Below are 23673 nucleotides of genomic sequence, written 5' to 3' on the forward strand. Positions count from 1 at the left end.
TGGCGGTGGGAGGGGGGGGAGGGGGGGGGGGGGGGGGCTGCCATGATACGCCACCTGCCGGGTGCTTGCATGCTGGGAGGTGGGATCACACAGAGGATACAGGGTGTCCTTGCCACGAGGGGAACACTCCCGGTGGGCTCTGCAGGCGCTGGCACTCTCACTACCCCTCTGCAAGAAGGCAAGCAGGATTAAATCACCGCTGGTAAAATTAGCAGATGACACACAGGTGGGCAGGTGGCAAAACCTGGGCCGGGGAGCAAGGCAAGCTGCTGGGGACGAGCCAGGTCATCGCAGAGCTGGGCACAACCGGCAATCCAAGGCAGCCATGGCCCCGCACTGGTCACGGGCTGCTCAGCACCCCTGGGGCCTCTTGCTGCCACCTGGTGCAGGGAGAGATGATGGGGGCTGAGCACAGCTGTGGGGCAGGTGGGTGGGTGGGTGGCTGCAGGGGTGCCCTGAGAAGAGCCGAAGTCCCTGGAGAGCCAGGGCTGGGAAGGGGGGATGGCAACCGGTGCCTGCTAAATTTAGAGCCCACTCAGGGGAAGAAAAAAAAAAAAATCGCAGGCTCCAAATTTAGCTGGTTGCAGCTCCTGTCGAGTGCTGCTCCATTGCGCTGCCGCTGACAACGCCCCTTCATCCCCGGTGCCCCAAACTGAGCACCTCCCGTTGGAGTCCCTGAAGGTGGGGACCCTGCGCATGGCTGGGAATTGGGGAACCCTGGTGCACCCCAGGACCAGCCGAGTATTTCATCACCATCTTTATTTGAGGCAAGCCCACAGCAGTCCAGGTGTACATGGCAACACGCGCTACACTATAGACACCATTTCCATGCAGGCAACCATGGCTACACACACAGCAGGAGGATGGGGCTGGCTCCGGGTGGGGGCTCCCATGGGAATGGGGTTCTTCAGCTCTTGGGGGTCCCCCAGCATGGCACTGGCTCAGTGGGGTGCTCACGCACTGGCACCGGTGCCTGGGGCTGGGGAGGATGTTTGGGGGCTCCTGCTCCATCCCGCAGCCTTCGGGGAACGAACAGAGCTGAGCCAGGAGACACCGAGGGGGATGAGGGGTTTCAGAGCCTCGAGTGCCCTTTGGCTGCATGGAGTATTCCTCCCTGGAGTTGGGGACAGCCAGGCTGGCGTCCCAGCCCCTGCGGGTCCCCTCCTGGACATTTGTACCATTGGACTAAGGAGGTCATTAGCTGCCAGGCCCGTTGAACCATGGCTTTGGCATGGTGGGAGCGGATCAAAGCTGCGTCCCCTGGGGGAGGTGGCAGGGACCATCTCACTGATCATCAGAAGGGGATGTCTCTATCAGAGCCCATCGCTCTTGGCAGACTGGTGTGGGTGTGTCATCATCCTGCTGCCCCAGGGTGGTGGCCCTCGGCTCCCTGTGGCCTGCAGGACACGTGTCTGAGTGCTCCCCCCGGCTTTGAGCTCAAACGAGCACTCCTTGCCCCCAGCGTGCTGCCAGACCCATGGGTGCGGGCATGGGCACGGTGCCTGCTTGCTTCCCCTGGCTCCACCACCACCACCACAGAGAGACCCGAGTGCTGTGGCAAACCACAGCAGAGAGACCTGAGTGCTGCTCTTTGCCCAGAGCCCAGCGAACTGTGACTAGGTGCAAGGAGCAGGTCTGTGGTGAAAACCGTCGCTGATTCCATACAGGCACTTTCTAATCGGAGCCCTGGGATAAAACCCCAGGTTGAGGCCGAGTGGGCAGGGAAACGGAGCCAAACCTGCTGCTATAAATGCTGCTGACCTCATGTGTTGTCATCCCATGGATCAAACTCATCACCCCGCCTGCCAGCAAAGCTCTGGAGATGGTTGAGGTTTTTTTCTTTCACCCCCCCCCCCAAGTGCGGGGGCTGCGAGGCACAGCTGCTGTCGGGGACGGGCTGGGGAAATGGAGGCTGCTGGTTCATGGGATCCGGGGTTTATTTGGCCTAGCTCCCATATGAAAGCATCACCTGGCTACTCATTAACGGCTGCCCCGGGTGACGAGGAGGAGGGTGAATTTACGCTCCGCGGGAGCGTGCCTGTGTACGCAGGTCACGGCTCCGGCGAGCTGTGGTGACCTCTGCACCCGCTGGCTGGGCCTGTGCTCGTTCCCGCTCGCTCTGTGGTGCAGGGCCCTCTCCTCATGGATTCTCGGCTGCCACTGGTGCTCTCCTGCAAGCACGTCCCTGGGTGTCGCATTGCAGCAAGCACCTGCCCCCCAGCTCGCCCTTGCCCTGCCCAGTGCTGGTGCCGAGAGCAGGAGGAGAGGGAGCCACGGCAGCCCACCAGAGCCTCCTCCTGCACCCTAGCTGAGGAGACTCGTGAGCTGGAGGCCGGCTGGGGCTCCCCTGGGGCGCTGCCAACTCCTCCTGTGTCAGCAGGGCCCTACAGCCACTGTCAGAAATGTCCCCAAGCTAAAGCTTGAATGGGCACACAACAGGCACTGTCCCTGCCCCAGGAGGGTGACGAACAGCTCCCTTTCAGCTCACTGTTCACTCTGAAACTTAATGACAGCAGCACCCTCTGCACTGCCAGGGTGATGCTATTGAATGGGGACCTGCAGCACGAGCAGGGACCGGGTGCTGGGTCACCAGGGAGGACAGGGTGGCTCGTCCCAGCCAGGGCTCCCTGCCCTGTGGCAGGGGCATAGCGGGGACAAACCGCAGTTTTCCTGCCTGCAGCAACATCCACAGGGCACATGCCACTCCACAGCAACACTCCACAGGGCTTGCTCACAGCAGCACAGGGGCCTCCGCCAGACCTGAGGGAGCTGCCTGGGAGCAGAGGCTGATTCAGGAGCTGGGCATCCCTCCATGCAGGGCCACCGCAGGAGGCAGTGGGTGCCTGCAGAAGCAACCAGCAGCCCTTTCCGTGGGCCAGTCCTGCCAACTCCCGGCTCCTGGGAGCACCATGAAGCGGGGCGCACATCCAGGCCACTGCCTCCTCTGTCCATTCGTCCGTTTTCTGGTCCCTGTCGCATCCTGGGTAGAAGCTGCATCCCGCAGTCTGTCCCCACGCGCCTGGTGGGAGGACACATGGGTGATGCCACTGAAACCTGCCCATGCATCCCGGCCGGGCTCTGGCAGCTGGCTGGGTGAGGAGAAAAGGAGCGGCCAGACGGTGAGCAGCAGGCACCCGTGCAGGCAGGGGGCTGGCAGCAGCATCTGTGAAGCTCCTCGGCTTCGGGGTGGGTTGGGGGGAGACCTGGCCATGTGGAAACCCAGGTGCAGCAGCTCCCCCTGCTCCCTGCAGCCATCCAGGAGCATTGGAGGCAGCAACGGATGCTGCCGGGAGAGCACGGGCCTGGTGAAGCACATGGGGAGACATGTAAGAAGGCAGCAGGGGTCATTCCAAACAAGAAGAGCTTCTGGATGTCTGCCCCCAGGGTCCCCAGCCCCTGGCAGAGGCTGCAGGCTTTAGGAGAGAGGAAAGTCCACGTAGAAGGAGGTGCCGTGGGTGGAGCTGGGGGGACAGCCAGCAGAGAAGTGAGGTGGTGTTCGTGTCCAACCCGGGCTCATAAAAAGAAGGTGACCCCCAAAGCCCCCCCCAAGTTTGCTAAATAAATACATAAATACAAACACGAAGCTCAGAGCTGGGGCACTGGGGTTTCCCAGGGTCAGCAGCTCCTCCCAAAATCCCTTTTTTGCCGTTTCCACGTCAAAACACAGCCTCCTCCCGTCCACCCCGTGCTTGTCCCCACAGCCCAGGCACCATCTGTCCCCAGCCCGTCCCACGCCTCACGGCTCCCAGGGCCGGCAGCGAAGGCTTAAAACCTGTCCTGAAGTGCTAGCCGAAGGCATGGCAAAGACCATCTCCTCTAGGCTAAGAAAATAAATAACTTCTCCAATGTGCAAGGGTTGGTGGACAGAAAGCCAGTGCAGCAAAACATCGAGTGTCCTTCAAGAGGATTAAAAATAAATAAGTGAAGCTTGGCATTTTCTCCGGAGCACGTTCATTTGCAGCTCTGCCGGGGAGGGTGGGGGGGTATTTAAATAAAGGGAAAAAAACCCCAGTCCAAGTGCTGCTCTGGTGAACGCGCTCCCCGCACGTTGGCCTGCCTTCACCCACCGCTTCCATCCCGGCTGGAGAAGACGCTTGTGGTGGTTAGGAAGGAGCCTCCTGCACCTTCCCAGGACAAATCATCCCCGCTGGGCTTGGGGGGGTTGTTTTCTCTCCCTGCCACAGAATGGGGATTTGGGGACCCCTTGCAGCGGGCGGGTGTCCGGGACACCAGGTGCCTCTGGGCCATGGCTCCTTGCACGCTGTTTAATCTCGAGTTCGGTTTCTCCTCTTCAGGAAAAAGAAGCTGCTTTTCTGGGGGGGGCCCAGCAGCATCGGCACTTGGCTTTTATGTGTAATTTTGACCTAAAAAGAAGTGAAGAACCAAGCTCAGTAAGGGGCTCCCAGGCTCTGAGCCCCCCTGGGCATCCCCCAGCCCAGGGACCCTGGGGGGTGACCCGAGCAAGCCAGGAGCAGCTCAGCACCCAGCATTGGGTGAGGAGCCACTGCCACCCCCCAGCTGGGTCGTTAAACGGTTTGCTGCATGGGAGCAACAGCTCCGGAATCATGTCCAGGCAGCACTGGGACGGGCAGAGGATCTCTCCTCCAGGCAAGCTGCCTGCCGGATGGTGGGGGACCCCAATGCAGCCCCCCCTCAGTAAGGGATGCTGCTGTGCCCACCTGCCTGGCAGGGGACGAGCATGTCCCTGTCCCCACAGCTCCCACGATGGCTTTCCATGAGCTTGGGGCTGGCATGGGTGCAGACAGAAGTCACAGGTGGCTGGGCTCTGCGGCCACCCACCAGCAAGTGCAGGAGCATCCCTCCAACTCCAGAGGCTTTGCCACGCTGCACAGGGAGCCACGGCTGCCCACCCTGCTGCCAGCCCCTGCCTGCCCCATCCCGCCATGCTGCCAGCTCCTGCCTGCCCTGTCCTGCTGCGCTGCCAGCCCCTGCCCATCCCGGCTGCCCATGGCAGAGGTGCCCCCTCCCCAGGGACTCACGGTGCAGGACGGCTGCATCCAGGGCTCCCCGTCCACCTGCATGGGCAGCAGCTTGGATGTCCTGCAAGGCACAAAGAGAGGGAACACAGGGTGACACAGGCACCAGCTTTTGCCATTGGTTGGGCGCTCAGCCGGGACGGGGACAAATACCTGATGGTGACAGATGAACACTGGGCCAGTCTCTTCCCAGCACTCTTCAGCCCCGTGTAGATCTGCCCCATCTCCATCGCGCCCTCTAGCCCCACCACCTCCAGGAGGTGGTCGCTGAGGTCTGCAAGAGAGAGGGATCTGAGTCGGTCCCCCTGTCCCGGGGGATCCCCTGCCTTCTGCCATCATCTGAAACATCAGGGCCAGCACAGTGGGGCTGGTGGCACGATGGGGATGCATCACGATGTCCCCTGTGCCCCGAGATCGCTGAGCTGGGCGTTTGCAGCATTGGGCAACGCTGCTGTCCAAAATCTCTGGAGCAAAAATACTCCCTATCTGAAACAGCACCCAGTCCTGCATGGCTGCAGGGTGGCAGCCCGGATCCCCACCAGCTCTTTGACTGCTTGTTTGCAGTGTTGTATGAAATGGCGGCAGAACCCCACTCCCCCTTGGGTGTCCTGGGGCGCTGTGGCCCCCCGGGAGCTAGGATGCACGGGGGAATCCTCCCTGGGAGGGATCTGCTCAAATCCCAGGGCATCACTCCTTTTTCCAGCTCCTCCTGCTCTTCTGGGCCGCCAGCGAAGGTGCCTGACGCTGGGGCAACTCACTCTATCTCATTCCCTTCAGGGTCCTCTTTCACCCCTGGTGGAACCCCCCACAGGAGAAGCCCCCTGAGCCCCCCCACACCCTCCTGCCCACCTGCAAGAAGGGATGTGCCCAGGGGACCAACCCCGCTGCCTCTCGCTACCTTTGGAACTGGCCTTTGCTCTGCCCTGCTTCCTGTTCCCATGAGCCTGCCCGGTGAGGGACAGTCAGTGACAGCCTAGGATGGCTGGTGACACCGCCGTCCCAGCAGCCACGCAGCAAGGGGGCTGTTTCCCAGCCCCAGGCTGTGGGAGGTGCCGGGTGGAAAATATGGGCACTTTGCCTATTTTGCTGGCTGCTTTCTAACCCACTGCTCTCTGATGGGGAACCCTGCCAGCACTTTGGGCTGCCTGCACCCTGCCCATGCCCGCAGGGATGGCTCCAGTGGCTGCAGCAGCGGGTGCGAGGTTCCAGCTGGGGCATAGCACAGGTACCATGCTGTTCCCAAAACCCCCCAGCTAGGTTGGCAGCGCTGCGGCGGAGCCTGGGAAGAAGCTTACAAAAGCCATCGGTGCCAGCTCTGCAGCTCGTCTTCCGACTCCTCCTCTGCAGCAGCGGGCACCCGGCCCTGCAGTGGCTGCCTGCCAGTCCCACGAGGTGCCGGGGGCTGCCCAGCCTCATGCCCACAGGTGACAGGTCCCATCTGGGCACCCCCCAAGCCGTGATCCCTGAAGGGTACGGGGAGAGGTGCCTGCCAGGGCGTGGGAGCCACCTCCTCTCTGGCCACCATGGCACGGCATAACCAGCCCTGAGAAACGCGGTGCTGGGCCATACCCAGGCAGGCAGAGCCATCCTCCTTCGCCATCTTGGCAGATCATTCTTGGGGTCACCCCAGCACCCCAAAAGACAGTGAGCTGATAGCAATCCCTCCAGTGCTGTTGCTCCAGCACCATGTGCACTGAGCTGCGGCCAGAACCGGTGGCTGCCCAGCTCCCCTGTGCTAACCCCGCTGACCCCATGCATGCCACAAACCCCAATCGCTGCCAGGCCCCGCTGCTTACCCTGCACGCAGAACTTGAGCTCCTTGGTGTCAGTGACCACCATGGCGTGCAGCTTCTCTGGTGCCTTCTTCCCCAGCCGGTTGTAACCGCGCTGCTTCTTGGTCTCGCCCCAGAGGTTGGAGCCGCCATACATGCTGGGGATGTTGAGAATGGCGATGCCCTCCAGGGACGTGTTGCTCAGGTCTAGCAGGGTCCCATCGCACTGCCGGGCACATGGGCAGCGTCAGGCTGCAGGGTTGGGGGGAGCTGGTGCCTGGCACCATGGAGCCCAGCCTCCTCTCTCTGCCTGCCTGCAGAAGGAGTGGGGCTCCCCGAGCATGGTGTGCCGCCGGACGGTCCCCAGAGCAAACCTGCTCCAGGGTGGCATGGGCAGCCCTGGGGCGGCTGGGGCTGGAGGTGCAAATACCCCCCAGCTTTGCTTTTCTAGGGCTGACAACCACCATGTCCCTTTTCTTGTGCTGCTTTCCCCTCTATTTTGATATGAATTTTACTACACATTTGAGATGGCAGTTTTGAAAAGTGAATTTCCTATGGGAGCACATAAAACCTCGGGCGGGCTCAATGCTGCGACCCAAAATAGGATGCAATACCACCTCGGCCCTGCAGCAATCCAAGCATCTCCAGCACATGCTTCCCCACCTCCCCTTGTTCAAATTGACCCCAAAGAATCAGGAAGTTTGGCTGCCCAAAAACTAACTCAAACCAGTTTGTTTTTCAAGTGCAATTTGGAAACTAGAAATGAGGCTGGAAGGAAATGACAGGAAAGGTGTCAGAGGAAAAAATGTCAGTTTTTGGAAAGAAAACTGCAAGGCAGCGCACAGAACTGGTATCCCGGGCTTCGCTGTCGCAGGAGGACTGCCCCAGCTGAAAATCCCCTGTAAAAGGTAAAATATCTGTTGCCTGCCGCTTTCCCACAAGACTGGAAGCAGCAGCCATGGAAATGCATTTCTTAACTTCAGGTCTTCTCACTCTCGCACTACCCAGATGATGGTGGATCCCCTTTCTAGATACCTCTGGAGGAAGCAGCTGCTTTCCCATTCAACTGTATTTTCTCTAGAGTGTTTGTATTTTCCTTTACGCATCTGCTTTCTACCTGCCACGTTATGCTTCAGCAAATACCAGCACATTTTTTTCCTTGCATTTTGGTGATGTGACGGCATTTCTGCCCTCTCTTGCTTTGCTGAGAGGAATGCGAATGGGCTGATGAACCCCTGCTGCTGCTTTGACTCCAGTTGTTTTCCTCTAGCAAAGAGTGAAGGTCTCGAGCTTATTTTTAATACCCTGTCAGTAAGCGCTGAGCATGCCGGCTGCATATATGCGGAGCTGGGCGCGCACATGAGCAAGCATCCCTGTATGCTCTGCCTCCCCTGATGCTCTGAGAACTTATTTTTAGCCTTGCGTTGAAAGCAAAAGGCAGGAATCTTCTGGTTTGGGAGTGAAGAGCTGTCTCTCCGAGGCTTGTAAAGGATGTAAATCCTTTCGTTCTCCATACATCTTAATGGTATTATGATTGGTAGGAACAGAAAAGACCCTAACACTCTGAGCAGCAGATACCGCGGTGAGAAGGCTCTGATTCCTCAACGGATGGACAAAACATCCCACGCCTGGCCGAGCCCAGCATCGCCCCTGACCACAGGCATCTTTCCTGCCTGCCTGCAAGGCGGCAGGTACTGACCCGGCTGCGGTGGGATGGGAGCAAGTCGGCTGCCTGGGGCTGCCTGGGCTGTGGGATTTCTGGGGATGCTGTGGGAGTCTGTTCCTGCCCGGGGGCGTGCGGGGTGGGCAGGACCACTGCTGCCCACGCCTGCCCACGCACACGTGTGCAGGGAGCCATTTCTCCCTGCGTAGCCCTCCCCTGTTAGCGTGCCAGCGAGCTACAATGGGCTCTTTGAGCAGGGGCAGCTGACGGGGTGCTGGCAGCGATGCTGGAAGTAGAAATTTGCAGCTGGGGAAAAAGCAAATTCATTTCCAGGAGCTGTAGGGGAACGAGTGCCAATTTCCAAAACAAAACTGCCATTTCTCTGCAAGGCTGACAGTTGCCTGGGAGCTGGAGGGAGGACAGGCTGCTGCTTTCAACTTCAAATACTGTGGGATTAACGCTTTCCTGCCTGTGTGGCGCAGCCGGTGCCGATGCACACTTGGCAGGGAGCGCACGGGGCACCTTGCAAGGAGCGGGGGGCAGCTCGCGCCCATCTCTGGCAGCATTGAATCCCACAGGCACGGACTTTATCTGCCCCGGGACGCTGGTGTGCGGCTGGTGAAGGGGGTGAGATGGCCGTGCCCCTGCTCCTGCCCCTTCCCACCTGCTGAGGGCACAGCTACCCTCTTTGGGCCTTGGGAAGGGCTGAAACTCCCTGTGTAGAAACAGGCTTCAAAGTCCCTCTGCCCACAGCCGCACATGCTGCACTGCCAGCTCCCCGGGCTCTGCCCACTCTCTGCCTGCTCTCTGCCCGCCGCCAGTGACCCTGCGACCACTGCCTGGTCCGACTCACGCCAGCCCTTTGCAGCAAGCAATGTTTTTTTCCCCTCACCCTCAAGCCTAAGTTATAAAAGGGTCGTTTATCCAGAGATAAGGAGAGGCGGAAGTTTACAGCAAAGCACGGCCCAAACCCCCGCAGCGCTAGTGGAGAAATGACAGTGCTCTTAGCAACCGCGGGCCCTCCTCCCCGCTCTAATTAAAGGCTGTTTCCATGTCATCCAACGAGGGCTGGGAGCAGACGCGGAGTTTACAGAGAGAATATTCCAGGCACGCTCTCGAATACAGCTGGAAGGGGGGGAAAAATGCAAGGCTATTCTTCTGCCTGCAGCTGGCCGGCTTTGCAGCAAGTGCCACGCGGTGGAAGAGCAGGTCCTACCAGCCACCGCATCCTCCTGCCTCCGTAAGGGGTCAAAGCTGCCACGGCACCCTCTCCCCGAACAGCCAAAAGCCTGCCTGAGGGACCCATGGGTGACATCTCCCAAAAAGCCTTTGTGCCATGGCTGGAGCCAGGGACCATCCCAGGAAACTCACCTCCACCTCGATGTAGTCGTGGAGCTTCTTGCAGGTGGCCGCAAAGGTCTCCGATGTCCCGAATTCGAAGTACCACAGCTTGTTCTTCATCCTGGGGCACAGAGATGTGTCAGCATCCCACTTGGGAGCAGTGCCTTGCCCCAGCCGCCCCCAGCCCAGCCGGCAGCAGGATGGGCTGCCAGAGCTTTTCTGGAGCCATTGCGATGGGGACACGAGCTGTTGATGGAGACACGAGCCATCGTGGGGAAGGACCACTGGCATCACAGCCCCAGGGAGCTGTGCTGTGGGACAAAGGGTGGCTCAGGCGGACCTGGCTCTGACACCCTGCAGAGGGGAAAGATGCGGGTGCTGGGTGGTCCCTCAGCATGGGACAGGGTGCCTCCACCAGGTCTCAGCAGAGCTGAGCACGGGCTGTCATCTCTCGACAGGGCTGCTGGGGACAGGGTACCCCACGGAGGGGATGTCCCCCACCTCAGCACCCTGCCTCAACACCCTCCCAGCACCCTGCCAGGCAGCCCCTGACCACTGCTCATCCCCTGCATCAATCGCTGTGCCAGGCTTCGAGGGGGAGCTGTAAGCTGAGGGGACCTGAATTTTAGAGCAGAGCCAGACGCTTTGGTCCATTCAGGGGTTTTCTAGCAGGTATTTCTGAACATGGGGATGGGGGTCACAAGCCACAGCTCCTAGTGCCGTCACACCATTGCCATGCATCCCAAGCACAGCAGGAGCGAGCTGCGACCTGCTGCCTGGCCTGCCCTTACTGCCTGGCCTGCTCCTGCCGGTCCCGGAATTCAGTGCTAATTATAAAGCATGGATGAATGTAATTGGGTGCGCGGCCAAGTTCGAGCAGCCTGCCATGCTGCACGGGGCTCGAAGGAGCACCCCAGACCCCCACCATGCCTGGGCCCTGCCCCCCGGCCATGCCTGGCACATCCCCTGCCTGTCCCCTAAGGTTGGCCGAACACCGCACCACCTCCTCGGGGCTGCTGCCAGTCCCATGGGGAGAGGAGCCCAGTGGAAGGGGAGCAGGCTCTGGCATGTCCCCTCAGTGCGGTGCATGGCAGCGGCGGGGTGTCCCCCCGCACCCAGCTTTGGGGGGGGACCACAGGCAGCCCTTACCTGCTGTTGAATTTCTCAGGGTGCTTTTCTCGCATGACATGGAAGCGGTGGGCGATGGAGGCGTCCTGTGGGGAGAGGGAGTGCAGAGACATCGGCAGCACAGCAGGGAAATAGAAAGCCCCCCTCTGCGCCCCACCGGCATGCACCAGGATAAGGGGGCTCAGCTCTTTGCCCTCACCGCCAGCCCCCATGGCACAGGGGCACAGCGCGGGGGCTATGACAAGGCAATGGAGGCACCCTCAGCCAGGCTGCTCACAAAGCGTTGAATGGGCTCGTTAAGCAAGACATAATTAGTGTGCTTGGCCTCCTTCCCTCATCACAGGGGCTCTGCATGGAGGTGATGCTGAGGGAGGGAGGAAGGGCTACCAGTGGGACAGCAGGGCTCTGGGGACACCCCAGGACCCTGCACCCCGACAGCTCCCCTGGCAGGGTGGCAGCTCTCTTGAAACTCATTGCAAACTCTCCTATGTGGGGTGGGGGGCGTTTAAGCCTGACTCGGAAGCTGTCACCAAATGCCACCTGCAGTGACATTGCCTGGCGTTAGCAGGAGCTGATGTGAAACCAGAAGCATCCCGCAGCGCTGCCGGGTGTGTGACCCATGCCATGGTGGTACTGCTTGGGCACTCATGACCCAGGACAAAAATGCTGCAAGTGCCTGGGAAAAGAAGCGCTTTCCACTTTGCTGTTCCCCCAAAGCCCTGCTGCTCCTGGGATCAACCCCTGTGGCATGGGGCTGCCATCATCCCTGGGCTCCCTAACGCTCTCATGGGGGAACGCAGGCCCGAGCACTAAAGCGCGGCTTTGCCAATGGGTGCCGTCTCGGCAAAAGCTTCAGGTGGGGGGTCCAGCAGATCTCAACCTGTCCCCAAGACTTCAAACTTCCCTGAACTCATTTAAGCTCCTTGCACACTTGCTCTTGCAACATTCCTGGTTGGGAAGAGAGAGATTCCATGCCTGTTTATGCATTTAAGTGCTGCCATTACAAATGAGAATAAAACCAGAGAAACAATGCCAGGAGGCAGGGGGAGGTTGAGCAAGGAAGAGCAGGGTGGGAGAGTCCCCGGCTTGGGAGACTCAAGCTCAAATGTAGAGTTTCACCAAACACTTACAAAGGCTTTTATGGTCTCTGAGGAATGCCACCAGGAACCAGCCCCTGCTCCTGGGAATTAACTTGGGGCTGGCTCGGAAGAGGGCTAAGGATGACTCTAGGAGGAGACAGGGAGGGAAGCGTAGGGGGCTGGCATCCCTCAAGTGCACCCGCTGGGCTGGATTGCTCCAGTGACTTCAGGGCAGCCGAGGCATTTCCCACCGGCTGAGTGAGAAATGCTCCTGGGAATCTGCTGATCTGGGTGGGTTTGAGGCTGTGGCTGTGCTAGGGTCCCAGGTGACAGCTCCCGTGCTCTCCTGGCCTCTAGAGCTCTTCCCTCTGCTTTGCCATGGCCGGGCGGCTCCAGTGAGCATGGCACAGTCTGAGCACCGATTACTAGCCCTGCACTGTGCTGCACTCTTCAGCTAAAACACGTGTGTGCTGTGCTCTGGGCTGCCCTCAGGACCCATCCGTGCCCCACAGTACTCACCACCCCAATGGAGAAGTAGTTATTGATGATGGTGGATGGGACAGGGTCTCCGTTGGCCTCTCTGTCACTGGGAATGACATCTATCTGCCAGCGGTCCAGCATCACCTCCGTGCTGTGCTCGATGTCTTTCAGGACCTTCATCAGGTTGCCTCCTTCATAGCCTGTAAGAGAAAGAAGGTGGGCGTCTGAGGAGGATGAAGGAGGACAAAGGGGAGCACAGCCATGTCACATGGGGCTGGGGGCAGTTGGGTGCCGAGCACCCAGGGCAGCCTGGGGCTGCTGCTACAGCACCAGCGAGATGCTCGGCTCATCCTTGCAGCGGTGGCAGAGATTTCAGCTAATGGCATGGCTCTCCCAGATTAAAAAGGTTGTTGGGCAGCACCCTGCTGATGGGGGTTTAGAAAGCAGCAGCTGCTTTTTTTGGCAGCGGTTAGAGGCGCCATCAGGAGGTGCCAGGGATGAGGTGCAGCCCCGAGCCTCATCCCAAGAGCCTGGAGAATCTCCCTCCCCCCCAGGACGGCACCCACCGAGCTGCACCGGATGGTCCCTGCGGGCCAGCCGCCCCCCAGGCGGTGCTCGCCCGGCCTCACCTCCTCCCCAGCGCAGGCACCGGGCCAGGTCATTGCCTGTTCCCAGGGGCAGGATGGCCACCGGCGGGTGCTTCACCAAGTTCGCCTTGTCTGCAGTTCAAGGGGAAAGAGAGGTTTGGGGCTGAAAGGGCTCATTCCCTGCTCCTCTCCATGTGCCTTAGCTGGCACCCCAGGTGGGGGGAGCCCGGGGGCAATGTTGTTGGCCCAGCTTTCGCCGGGGGAATATCAGGAATCCACGGCAGATTGCCAAGGATGCGGGCGGATGACGCTCTGCGGGAGCATGGCTGGTCCTTGCTCACCTATGCAGTCTAGGATCCAGCCCACTGTGCCATCCCCTCCGCAGGCCAGGACGCGGAAATCCGGAGTGTCCCGAAAGAAGCTCAGCCTGGAGAAAGCCAGGAGAGACAAGGGGTGACATGGGAAGCAGGGGCCGGTGGTAGGGGGCAGAGGGTCAGCCGCAGCATCTCCGTACCCCGGCGTGGGCCCGCCACGGTCCAGGTTGTACACTTGGCGTGGGTTGAGCAGGTAGTGAAATTTCCGGAGGACCCTAGGAAAAGAGAGGCGTGAGGGACGCCACACAGGTGAGTCCCGCTCCGGGAGAGGTGCCAGGGCAGCCCAAGGGACTGGCAGCTGCCGACCCCGGGGGGATGGTCTCCCCAGGCAGGACCCCACCTACCGCTCCCCTTGCCTTCCTCCACTCTTGGGGTTCACAAGCACCAGGAGGGGGTGCGTCCCAGGCTGGGGGCTGATCTGGAGGGCAGAAAGCGCGGCTGCAAATGCCTGGCCGCTGCGGGGCTCAGTGCGCACCTGCAGCAGAGCTTCCTGGCAGCCCGGCGTTGGAACCTACCTGCAGACCTTGCCCATCCACCGTGGTGGAGTTGAACTTGAAGCCTTGGTTGTCCTCGGGGCTGGTGCTGGCAGGGGAGTCGCTCTCCGATCTCCAGCAGTGGGACTGCCTGTCCTTTGGGGAACAGAGGCACGGATGCACACGCCATCCCGAGAAGGCAGCGCTGGCAGCCAGGGGAGGCAGGTCAGCCATGGCGATGCCCTGCCGGGTCCCTGCCACCCGGCAGCAAGGAGGGGGACACTTACCAGGACGACAGGGCAGATGTAGGAAGGCAGCAAGATGTGGTCCCGCAGCGGGCCCCCGTCGCACTCCGACTTCACGTGGGTGGCACATTTGTTGTGGAGCTGGAGGGGGCAGGAGGAAGGGACGTCAGGCAGGGGACACCCAGCCATTTCCTATTCATGAGCCTCTCCTCCCCCTGGGGCTGGCCATGTGGGGTGTGCTGTGGGGTGCACCCTGGGCCCCCCATGCCTGCATACTCACGGTGACTTGGCACCAGACGCAGTGCAGGCCTGTGATGCCCTGGTAGCACTTGATGCTCTTGTGGCATCTGTCGCACTTCACAGGGGAATTGCCCTCGATCCAGGTGTGCTGCATCACCTGCAAGGCATGGGGGGGGCACTGCGGGTGCAGCACCCACTGACTCGTGGGTGTCTCCTCTCCACTAAGGGCTGCCACCGTGATTTCAGAGGGTGGCTCATCGTGCAGGGACGCTGACTTGTGCTGCCCTTTCCAAACCAGCCCCTCACATGGCTGCCTTCCCTCCCTGCTGCTCCATGTAGCACATCAGGGACACCCGTCCCCCACCCAGAGCTGCGGCAAACCTCAGGGCCAGGGGTCCTGCAGGTCCCCGGGGGCTGGGGCCCACCCTGCTGGGCTCTGGATGCTGGGAATGCCCATGAGCTGCTGCCCAGGACCCAAGGGGCAAATCCCAGGGGAAAAAGCCATGGGGGACCAGGGCAGGAGACTGAGGGGCCAGCTGCTGCCGGTGGTGCTGCCTCCAGGAGGGCTCTGCGGGAGACTGGCTCAGAAACACGCTGGCCGCCTACTCACGCTCATGTTTCTCTTAGATTTCACGTAGGTGCTGATGCAGGAGGCGATATCTTTGGACACGCACCTCTCGTGGACAGTGTACTTGCAGACTGGCGGGAAAGAAGGTGGTAAGCATCACTCCCTGGCATGGGCACTGCCCCCTCCCCGCTCATCCTGAGCACCCACAGGGCTCAGCACCGATGGGGGCCAGTCCCCCCTCCCCAGGGCACTGGGATGGGGCAGGAGCCGCTGGCCTGGGCGCGTGGGGGGCCGGGACTCACAGGAGCAGCAAAGGCCCTGCTTGCGGACCCCCAGCAGCATGGTGCGGCAGAAGTTGCAGTAGGCAGGTTTCTTGAAGTGCTTCAGCCTCCAGGCATGCTGCCCATCGTCCTTCACGTTCTGCAGGGCAGGAGAATGGAGGGCGAGGGGGGTCATTCCCCCGACGGGAGTCCCAACCCGCCACTTATATTAGGTTTTTGTCCCGTAAAAGCCCCCAGTGTGTCTGCAGGAGTTTTCTCCCAGCAGGACCATGGGCTCCCTCTGCTCCCCTTCTCCCCAGTGTCCCTCAAGCATCCCTGCCGCTGCATCCCCCCGCTCCCCAGCCATGTCCGGCTCCTGGCACTTCTGGCACCGAGCTCCAGCTCCCCACAGCCCCTCGGCACAGCCCAGCTGCAGGGATGCTCTGCCGGTGGCTGACGGGAAGGAGGTGACCCCACATCTGAGGCCAGGCCACCGCCACCATGGAGTGACCAAAGCAAGCTTCTTACGTCTGGGTCCAGGCACAAGCACTCTGCAGGAGCCACTTAAAATTCCCCGTTTTCTTGAATCTTCCTGCCAGAAAACTTGCCCCCCCCCATCCCTCTGTGGGAAGTAAACACAAGAATGGGCACTGGGGAGCAAAAACCTGGATTTTCCCTGGAAACTATTACCTGATGGCCAGGGATGCACCTTGATGAAATGAAGCCCAAAAGTATGAAAAAACAACACGGAAATAAGGGGGGGGGTGTCTCAAACCACCCCATCTCTGCTCTTTGAAGCTCACCCCAGGAGAGGAGCTGGTATTCTAGGTGCCTGTCTTATTTTTGGATTAAATATTCATCGAACCAGTGTGCACTATGGATCCCAAGGAGCAAGCCCAGCCTGCCTGGGCATAGCAGCTGGCAACGACCACAGCTCAAAACTGAGCTGGTGAAGATTTGGGGGGCGAAGGCCAGTCAGCAGAGGCAGGATGGGGGTGTCTGCAGGGGTTGGGGAGCCGGGGGTGGGCGTGGGGCTGTGCGGTGCCAGACGGGCATGCGGCGTGTTGCCAGGGGTAGGGTGCCCTCCTGTGGTCCCTGCACGCCCTCCATCACTGCCCTCCCCTCCTGCTGCCACCAGCCCCAGGCTTTCCTCCGAGAGTGGGCAGGACGGCTGGATGTGGCCGAAGCAGGTCCCCGCGTGGGCACTCACTGTCTCCATCCCCAGGAGGACCAGCAAGGGGATGGTGGTCATGCCGCCCCGGATCCACTCCTCCAGCGTCACGGTCCCGTCGTGGTTGTAGTCGATCTCCTCCATCATCGCCTTCAAGATCTGGAGGAGGGATGCAGTGACTCGGCGATGCTGCCTGTGAACTCTGGCTGCCAGCTCTGGCCAAGAGCCCCTGCGGCCCTCCTGGCCACCCCAGCCCTGGCACTCACGGGCTTCAGCTCGGTGGAGTCCCACTCCAGGTACTCGGCCACGTGCACCATCTGGTTAATGATACGATCCAGCTCCTGAGCACAGAAAGACAACAGTGCCCGGTGCTAAGGGACGGCTTCAGGCACAAGCGGTGTGTCCAGCCTCACGCCTCCCAACTGGGGACATATCAGGTCTATGTCCTGCTACGGCCAAAGCTGCCCCAGGCCCCCGCCTGCACAGGGGGCCAGCAACACCCCACTTCTCAGTGGGTACTGGTTGCTGCTTTCTCCTCTGAAAATCTGCCACAAAGTCAGCAGTGGGTTTTCGCTCAGAAAAACTACTCTGATAAAACAGATTTTTATTTGCAACGGGTTTCAAGGGAGATACCCAAAGGACAAAGAGAAAACATCCCGAGGGGAGGTTGTGCATGATTTTTCCTTTTCTGAAACACCATGACCTGATGTAGAGCTACAATTACTGGTGAGCAGATTTTCTGGAGCTGCTGCTGGATGCTGCAGAGCTGGTGTGCATCCCCCAGCTCCGCTGTCTGACCCTGTAGCAAATGCTGCTGCCTTCCTCCTCCCTTCCCATATCCCTGTTTAGCTCGGAGTGCCTTGACGGGGGAGCAGGCATCCCGATAGGGCCCTGCGTGTCTCCGGCCCCCAGAGCAGCCCCTGCTTTCTCTCCCGAGGGAAGGCTTACCGAGCTGTCTAGGAGGCCGTTTCCATCAGTATCGTAGAGGCGAAACATAACTAGAGGGAGAAGAGAAGCCAGCTGCCAGTTAGAGCCCAGCCCCGGGGCACCCCGGGCAGCCAGTACTCGGTGCTGGGGCCGCCGGGGCTGCCAGGGCTGCAGGATGGGAGCAGTGCTGCAGCTCAGCCCGAGCGAGATGTGACCCGAGCCTGTACCAGGCTGCGCGGTATTGGTGTGAAGCCGTGGCACCCCTGGCTGCCTCTGCCAGACATGGGTGCCGGCAGGCAGGAGCAGAGGGGCGATGCTGAGCAGGGCCCTTTTCTAGCAATAACCCACCCAGGAGCCAAAGCCAGGTTTCCCAAGTGCTTTTAATGTTTCAGCATTAAAAAGTGAGCAGGAGCGTCCAGCCCTGCACCCCTCCTTGGGTGTACCCCCCAGGTGATGCCTCCCACCACTGGTCCCCCCTCCACACGGCGTGACCGGCAGCCTGTGACCCCAGGGTCCCACTTACACTCCAGCTTGTCCTCTGCCCGTCCCCTTTCTAACAGGGACAGGTAGCAAACGATGTCCTTCAGGTGGACCACCTGGGCCAGGGGGGCGAGGGGCGGCAGGGGAGCAGCTTTCAGGGAGCTGTGGCTCTTCCGCAGGCTGAAGGGTAACCTCTTCTCCATGCTCCTCAGGCCTGTGGGCAGGGAGGGGGGGATGAAGGCCATGCACAGGGGGACAAGGAGCCATGCCAGCTGGGACATGGGGCTGGCAGCACATGAACTCCAGGGCAGGGTCCCATTCAGCGTGGGGCGGGCAAGCTGCGGAGGATGCAGAGCTGGGTGCCATTGTGGGAGCAGGGCTGGGCACACGAAGGGAACACGGCACTGGGTGCCATCGCAGGAGCAAGGCTGGGCACATGAAGGGGACGCAGGGCTGGCGCAGGAGCAGGGCTGAACACTGCCAGTCAGTCCCCAGGGCGCAGACCTCTGCACCTCTGGCATGGCAGGTGCGGGCAAGATGAGTGGTGGGAGCCCATGGGGACATGCCCTGCCAGGGACAAGCACCCAGCCAGAAGGAGCGAGAAGCTCGGCTGGCGGCTGGGCAGCTTGCTGAGGTGCCGGGACAGCCCACGCTCGCAGCTGCCTGCGCCGGCGGCAGCCTTCGGCAGATGGCTGCTCCTGGCAGAGGGGCCATTCCCAGCACTCCCCTCGTCGGTGGCTGGCAGGAGCTTGGCTGGAGGCAGCTATGAGTCACTGCTCAGATCCCCCCTCGCTAGGAGCTGCTGCCAGGTAATTAAGACATTGACTGGCGGGGGCTCTGTGGGATGGGATCAGTGGCTTAAGCTTGCAAAGCAAAGGTGTCAAGATGCCAGGAACCCACTGAGTTTGGAAGGTCACCGCCACCACGCTGGGGACTTGACCAGCTGCACCACCAGGGCAAGGTGCGGCTCTGCGGCTTGGGAAACCGGGGAGGGCTTGTCACTGCCTGTGTTCCCCGTGGAGCCCCAGCCAAGCTCACCTGGTGACTGAGGGCTGAGCAGGGACCCAGAGATCTTTGAAGAGCCTGAGCAGTTGTGAGCAGAAGGGGTGCCGGTGGTGGACTTCTGGGAAGATGACCTGGACCAGCTGGGGGAGGTGTTGGGGATCGATGCTGGGGTGAGGGATGCTGGCTGTGGCTCAGCCACGTTGCTGTGGCAGCTCTTGGGCTCAGGAGTGTGTCGTCCCAGGGCACTTAGGAGCATTTTCCCGTTGATCCCTGCAAAGCAGACATAGGCCCGTGGGCAGTGTGACACCAGGGTGCCTGTGCCCGGCAAACCCCCTTCCTCCAGGAGCCCCGCCTGGGTGCCAGTCGCTCACCCTGGGTCCTCTTTGCTAGCCCAAAAGCAGGCTGGCATCCCGGCCCCAAGGCTCTCCAAGGGGCACTGTGGGCAGCCCCTCACCCTTCTGCCTGGCCCAGCGGCTCCCAGCAGCACTCCCGTCCCCAGGTGCTGGCCGCCACAGTGCTCGGGACCAGGCAGGGAGGACGTGGTCCCCTGCCACCATGCCCCGATGCGGCAGCCAGGCACCCAGGGAAGATTCTCCCTTTTCTTTTGCAGTTTATGGTCCTTTCAGCAGATGTCTCCACGTGCTGTGAATCCACCCAGGCAGGGGCCGGGGAAGGCAGAAGCTGGATACCCAGCACACGTCCCCTGCTCTGGGTGCAGCCATGCGCTCGGTGGCCGCCCGTGCTGGTACCTGCTGTGACAGGGGCGCAGGCCACCTTAGTCTGGATGGAGATGCCAGCATCGAGTGACTTGGGCTCTGAATGCGCGGAGGAAAGGGAGCAATCAGTGCAATGGTGCCCTGTGGGTCCCCACCCTGGGGAAAGCCCTCTCCTCCCTGGAGCAATGCAGGGTCCCTGGGAGCCTGTCTGTCAGATGGGACAGAGCTAAGCTGTGTGCTGGCCCCAATGCCACCCACTGTGGGTGCCACCCCACAACCTTCGTCCCTGTGGGGCGGCGTGGGAGTGAGCCCAACGTGCCACGGTGCCACGGTGTGTCTGGCTGGGCAGCAGGGGCAGGGCTGGCTCACCGAGGGTGTTGAGCTGCGAGACGCCGGGGCTCTGGTGCTGGGTCTCAGGGGAGGCTTGGCATATCTTACGCTTGAAGGAGGTGAAGAGGTGTTGGCAAAGCTCTTCGGGCACATCTGCCTCCAGGTAGGTCTTCATGAAGAGGCGAAAGCCCTCATAGTCAATGGGCTGGGGAGGGGACAGAGGAGGATGACAGAGGTGCCCTGAGCACGCCATGGGGGTGCAGAGCTGCCAGCAGAGGGGGCATGTCCCATGCCCTGGGTCCCCCTCACCGGGCACATCAGCTGCAGAGCCCTCCCCAAAACTGCTGGCTTCCCAAATCCCAGTGATGGGATATAACCTAAAGGGACCCAGAGGCAGCAGGGCCAGAAATCCCCAGTGCCAGCTGGCTGCTGGGGGCTGGCGCAGCTGAGCCAGGCCAGCGGTGTTGGGAGCAGGGACGAGAGCCGCAGCAGCTGGGGTAGGAGCTGGGGGAGCGGCAGGGAAGGGCAGAGCCGTGGTGGGACGGCACTTGCAGGCGCTGGGGCAGCAGCCAGCTTGCCTGCCCGAGGGTCTGCAGCCAGTGGACCCCCGCAGATGGTGGACAGCTCACTGGAGGGGCAGGAGGCTCTGACGGAGCTGGGTGCTCAGCTCCTGGCAAACAATTGAGGAACTAAATACAGACCTTCTGGCACAGCCAAAGGAAGCTGGGGGTGTTGGAGGAAGAAGGGTGTAATGAGCTGTGCTCTGAAAGCCTCCCGCTCCCCCGGGGCAGGGCACAGAGCAGTGGGACCCTCTGACCCACCCCCAGCCCCTGGGGACTACCATCCTCCCGAGGTCTCCTCACCTCCTCCTTCCCTGCTGGGCATCCCCATCACATCGGGACATTGCCTTCCCAATGGCTTTTGTAGCCCCAGCTGAAGCAAGGGTCCCGTGGTGCCCTTGAATAGCAGGGTAGTTTTGCTGCCCCTCCTCGCTGCATTCAGCCCACTGATTTTTTGTTTCGCCTCGTTTCTAGTGATTATGGCCCCTGTGAAAGGCTCTGTCTTGCTGGCACACTAATAGGTCCCTCTGAAAGCACCGCTTAGAAAAAATAAACCCAGCCTTCCCCAGGCAAAAGCGAGAAGGCATAGGGCCTTCCCCTGTCCCTGCGCTGGCAACAGCAAAATCATTTGCTTTTGGGGAAAGAGAGAGTAAATCCCTCCCGGCTTCTGCCTGCCAAGGAGATGCCCCAAAACGCTCTCAGCAAGGGAGCCTGCAGCCAGCACAGGACGGCAGTGCGACCACAGAGTCCCGGGAGCATTGGTGGGATGGGGTGGGATGGCCGTGCGGCAAGCCTGGTCCCCGGGATGGCCAGGGGAGGATGTGGTTGGGGGCTGGGAAAGATGCTCCCCATCTGTGGGAGCATCTTTCCCAGTCCTGGGAGCACGACCATGGGGAGAGGCGGGGGGGCGGACAGACAGATCTGCCTTCTCCTGGCTGCTTTTAGCTGCGGGAGCTGGGCTGAGGGAGGCCAGGAGCTGCCAGCAGCATGCGGGAAGACTGGAGGGGACAGGGCCATACCTGTTCAGGGTTGTACCTCGAGAGGACGCCATCCCCGTGGAACTCCTCCAGGACATCCTTGAGCTTCTTGGTGGAGTCTGGGGAGACAAAGGCATCGCACTGAGCATGGTGCCGGCGAGCCCCCTTCGCCGTTAGACCACCATTCAGGATGGTGGAGTCAAGTTTATCTGCTGGATACACAATTTCTGGTCCCCTCCATGCCTGGGAAGGGGCCACCCGTGCCCTGCTTTTCCCTCCCCCTTTGGAGTGCAGGTAAAGCTTGCCAGCAGAGATGGGTTCTCTTCCTCCTACCTATATGAAAATAAATGCAGACCCAGAGCGAAGCCACGGCGCTGGGCAAGGAAAGCCCGGACCACTCCCTGGTCCCAGCTGCTCCGGGGGCAATGCTGAGCACAAAGCCTGGCCGTCCCTGCCTCGGCCCCTCCACACAGGCTTTGGGTGGCTGCCCCCACGCTGAGAGCTTGTGCCTGCTCAGCAGCCTGAGCCATCCCTGAAGCCTGCCCTGGGCTGCTCATCAGCATCTCCAGGAGGTGCAGGAGGGAGAATGAGAAGGGTATTGCTCCATGCAAACCTCCACACAAACAGTAAATGGCCCATGAGTTCTCCTGGCTGGGTGTCCTCAGTGCTGGAGTGGCTGGAGGGACATCAGTCCTTCCAAAATTGAGAAATAAGGGAAAACCAGAAAAAAAGATCAAGGGGAGGTAACATTAAGCCCTAACCTTCAGACACAGATCTCTGGGCATGTCCATTTAAAAGGTGCTCAGACATGCCAGCCCTGTTAACTACTGTGAAATCCTCTCCCCAAGCAGGGGGTTGTGCTGGCTGCTGCTCCCCCCAGCCCTCCACTGCGGATGGAGCTTGGTGCTGGACCACGAGTGTCCGGGATGCCTGGGGCAGGTCTGGGGGTTGCAGAGCACAACTCGGGGACAGCATGCACTTGAGGAGGGGGCTCCTGGCCCCAGGGCTGGGGAGGACCTGTGGGAGGACCCCTGAGCCCTGCTCCCCAGCCTGGTGCCAGGCCACCCTCCCAGGGAGGAGGCAGCTGCCCACGCTGCAGCCTTGCTCGCCAAACTTTGATTAACGAAACGAAGACACCGTACATGTTCTGAGCTCAGCATTACAGATGGCGTTTTATGGTCTGTGATTCAAGAAAGCAGAGCCCGTTCTCCGGAGAGGCAGGATGAGATGCAGACAGTGATGCTGTGCACACACCTCTGCTCGCAGCCCTGCCTGCACCTGCCTGGGATGTCTGGCAGGCAGGCAGGAGGCAGGGAACAGCTTGCACTGAGCTGTTTGGATTCAGAGACCGTGCCTCCCTGCGCTGTCAGCCCTGACACGGTTCGCCTCACCCCTATGATGCGCAGCATCATGAGGACAGCCCCAGGGGGCTCATGGGATCTCCTTTGCCTCCCAGTCCTCTCCCACACAGCTGCAGGAGCCTGCTCATCCTGGGGTTGTGCTGCCCCTGCAAAGCGATGCCCCTGAGATTTTACACCCCTTCTCCCTTCATCCCACAGCCCTGGCTGGGCTTTTCTGCCCATCCTGCCCTGCTCTCAGCGCCTCCCTGGGCTGCACCACTTCTCCATTGCCTGCCGCAAGGAGCACGCCCGCACGCTGGCTCTCCAGCAGGCAGGACATCAAGGACCTGGTTTTGGACCCCTGGGCTTTGCCCAGGCTCCCTTCGCAGCTGCTCACAGCCCCAGGACCCCATGGCACTGCCGCCAACCTCCTCTCCTCGGCAGGAGCTGCAGGAGAGGGTTGCTCTGCAAAAGTGCTAAGTAAAATTACCACAGAGGGCTGGCAACCTGAGGCGAGCCGTGGAGCAGCTCTGCGTGTTTAGGAAAAGCCAATCTGCTTTCCTTGCTGGCATTTCGCTTTGCTAACGAACGTGGGAGCTGGCCGCCTTCGGAGGGACCGAGCTGTGCTCATGTGTGCGTCCCCCAAAGCAGGGGGGGCTTGTGCTCAGCTAAATCCTCCTGGGCACGCAGGCATGGGGATTCCTCTGCCATGCCCCACCAGCCAGTGCTGAGGGTCAGGGACCTTCCCAGCCTCCCCATTCAAAACCTAAGAAGTCATCTAGTTCTCCAGGACATCAAGGACGTGTAGGACACCAGTCCGGCACAGATCAGCAGGACTTTTAAAACCCCTCTCCCTGTCCCAGTGGGATGTGTGGGGGGCGCAGGGTACTCACAGTCCGTGTACTGCTGGAGCTGGGCAAACTCGGTGGGGCTAAGCGAGATCCACCCACCATCACTCAT

The 23673-nt window shown here is 60.9% G+C and overlaps 1 protein-coding gene across 1 annotated transcript; it reads right to left on the bottom strand.

Annotated features, from left to right (window-relative positions):
* Window positions 1-4265: 4265 nt before the first annotated feature.
* On the bottom strand, window positions 4266-23673 carry LOC103903089 (diacylglycerol kinase beta). Its single transcript, XM_009284231.1, has 25 exons — window positions 23607-23673; window positions 21416-21492; window positions 19876-20041; window positions 19540-19605; window positions 18824-19060; window positions 17829-17999; window positions 17327-17376; window positions 16645-16719; window positions 16418-16537; window positions 15250-15367; window positions 14990-15078; window positions 14420-14536; window positions 14182-14280; window positions 13937-14050; window positions 13766-13839; window positions 13562-13636; window positions 13389-13474; window positions 13090-13179; window positions 12500-12660; window positions 10923-10987; window positions 9804-9894; window positions 6794-6995; window positions 5151-5271; window positions 5001-5061; window positions 4266-4364 (listed from the first exon to the last, which is right to left on the bottom strand). Exons 1-25 carry the CDS (start codon window positions 23671-23673, stop codon window positions 4266-4268), a joined length of 2691 nt encoding a protein of 896 aa, XP_009282506.1.

This window comes from Aptenodytes forsteri, unplaced genomic scaffold, assembly GCF_000699145.1.
Source record: "Aptenodytes forsteri isolate BGI_AS27 unplaced genomic scaffold, ASM69914v1 Scaffold647, whole genome shotgun sequence".
NCBI lineage: Eukaryota > Metazoa > Chordata > Aves > Sphenisciformes > Spheniscidae > Aptenodytes > Aptenodytes forsteri.

Coding starts and splice junctions, on each gene's coding strand:
- LOC103903089 (XM_009284231.1), bottom strand. CDS start 23,673: ATGAGTGATGGTGGGTGGATCTCGCTTAGCCCCACCGAGTTTGCCCAG. Junction 12,661..13,089: donor GTGCCTGCGCTGGGGAGGAG/GTGAGGCCGGGC, acceptor TTTCTCTTACAG/GCTATGAAGGAGGCAACCTG. Junction 10,988..12,499: donor ACTACTTCTCCATTGGGGTG/GTGAGTACTGTG, acceptor CTCTCCCCACAG/GACGCCTCCATCGCCCACCG.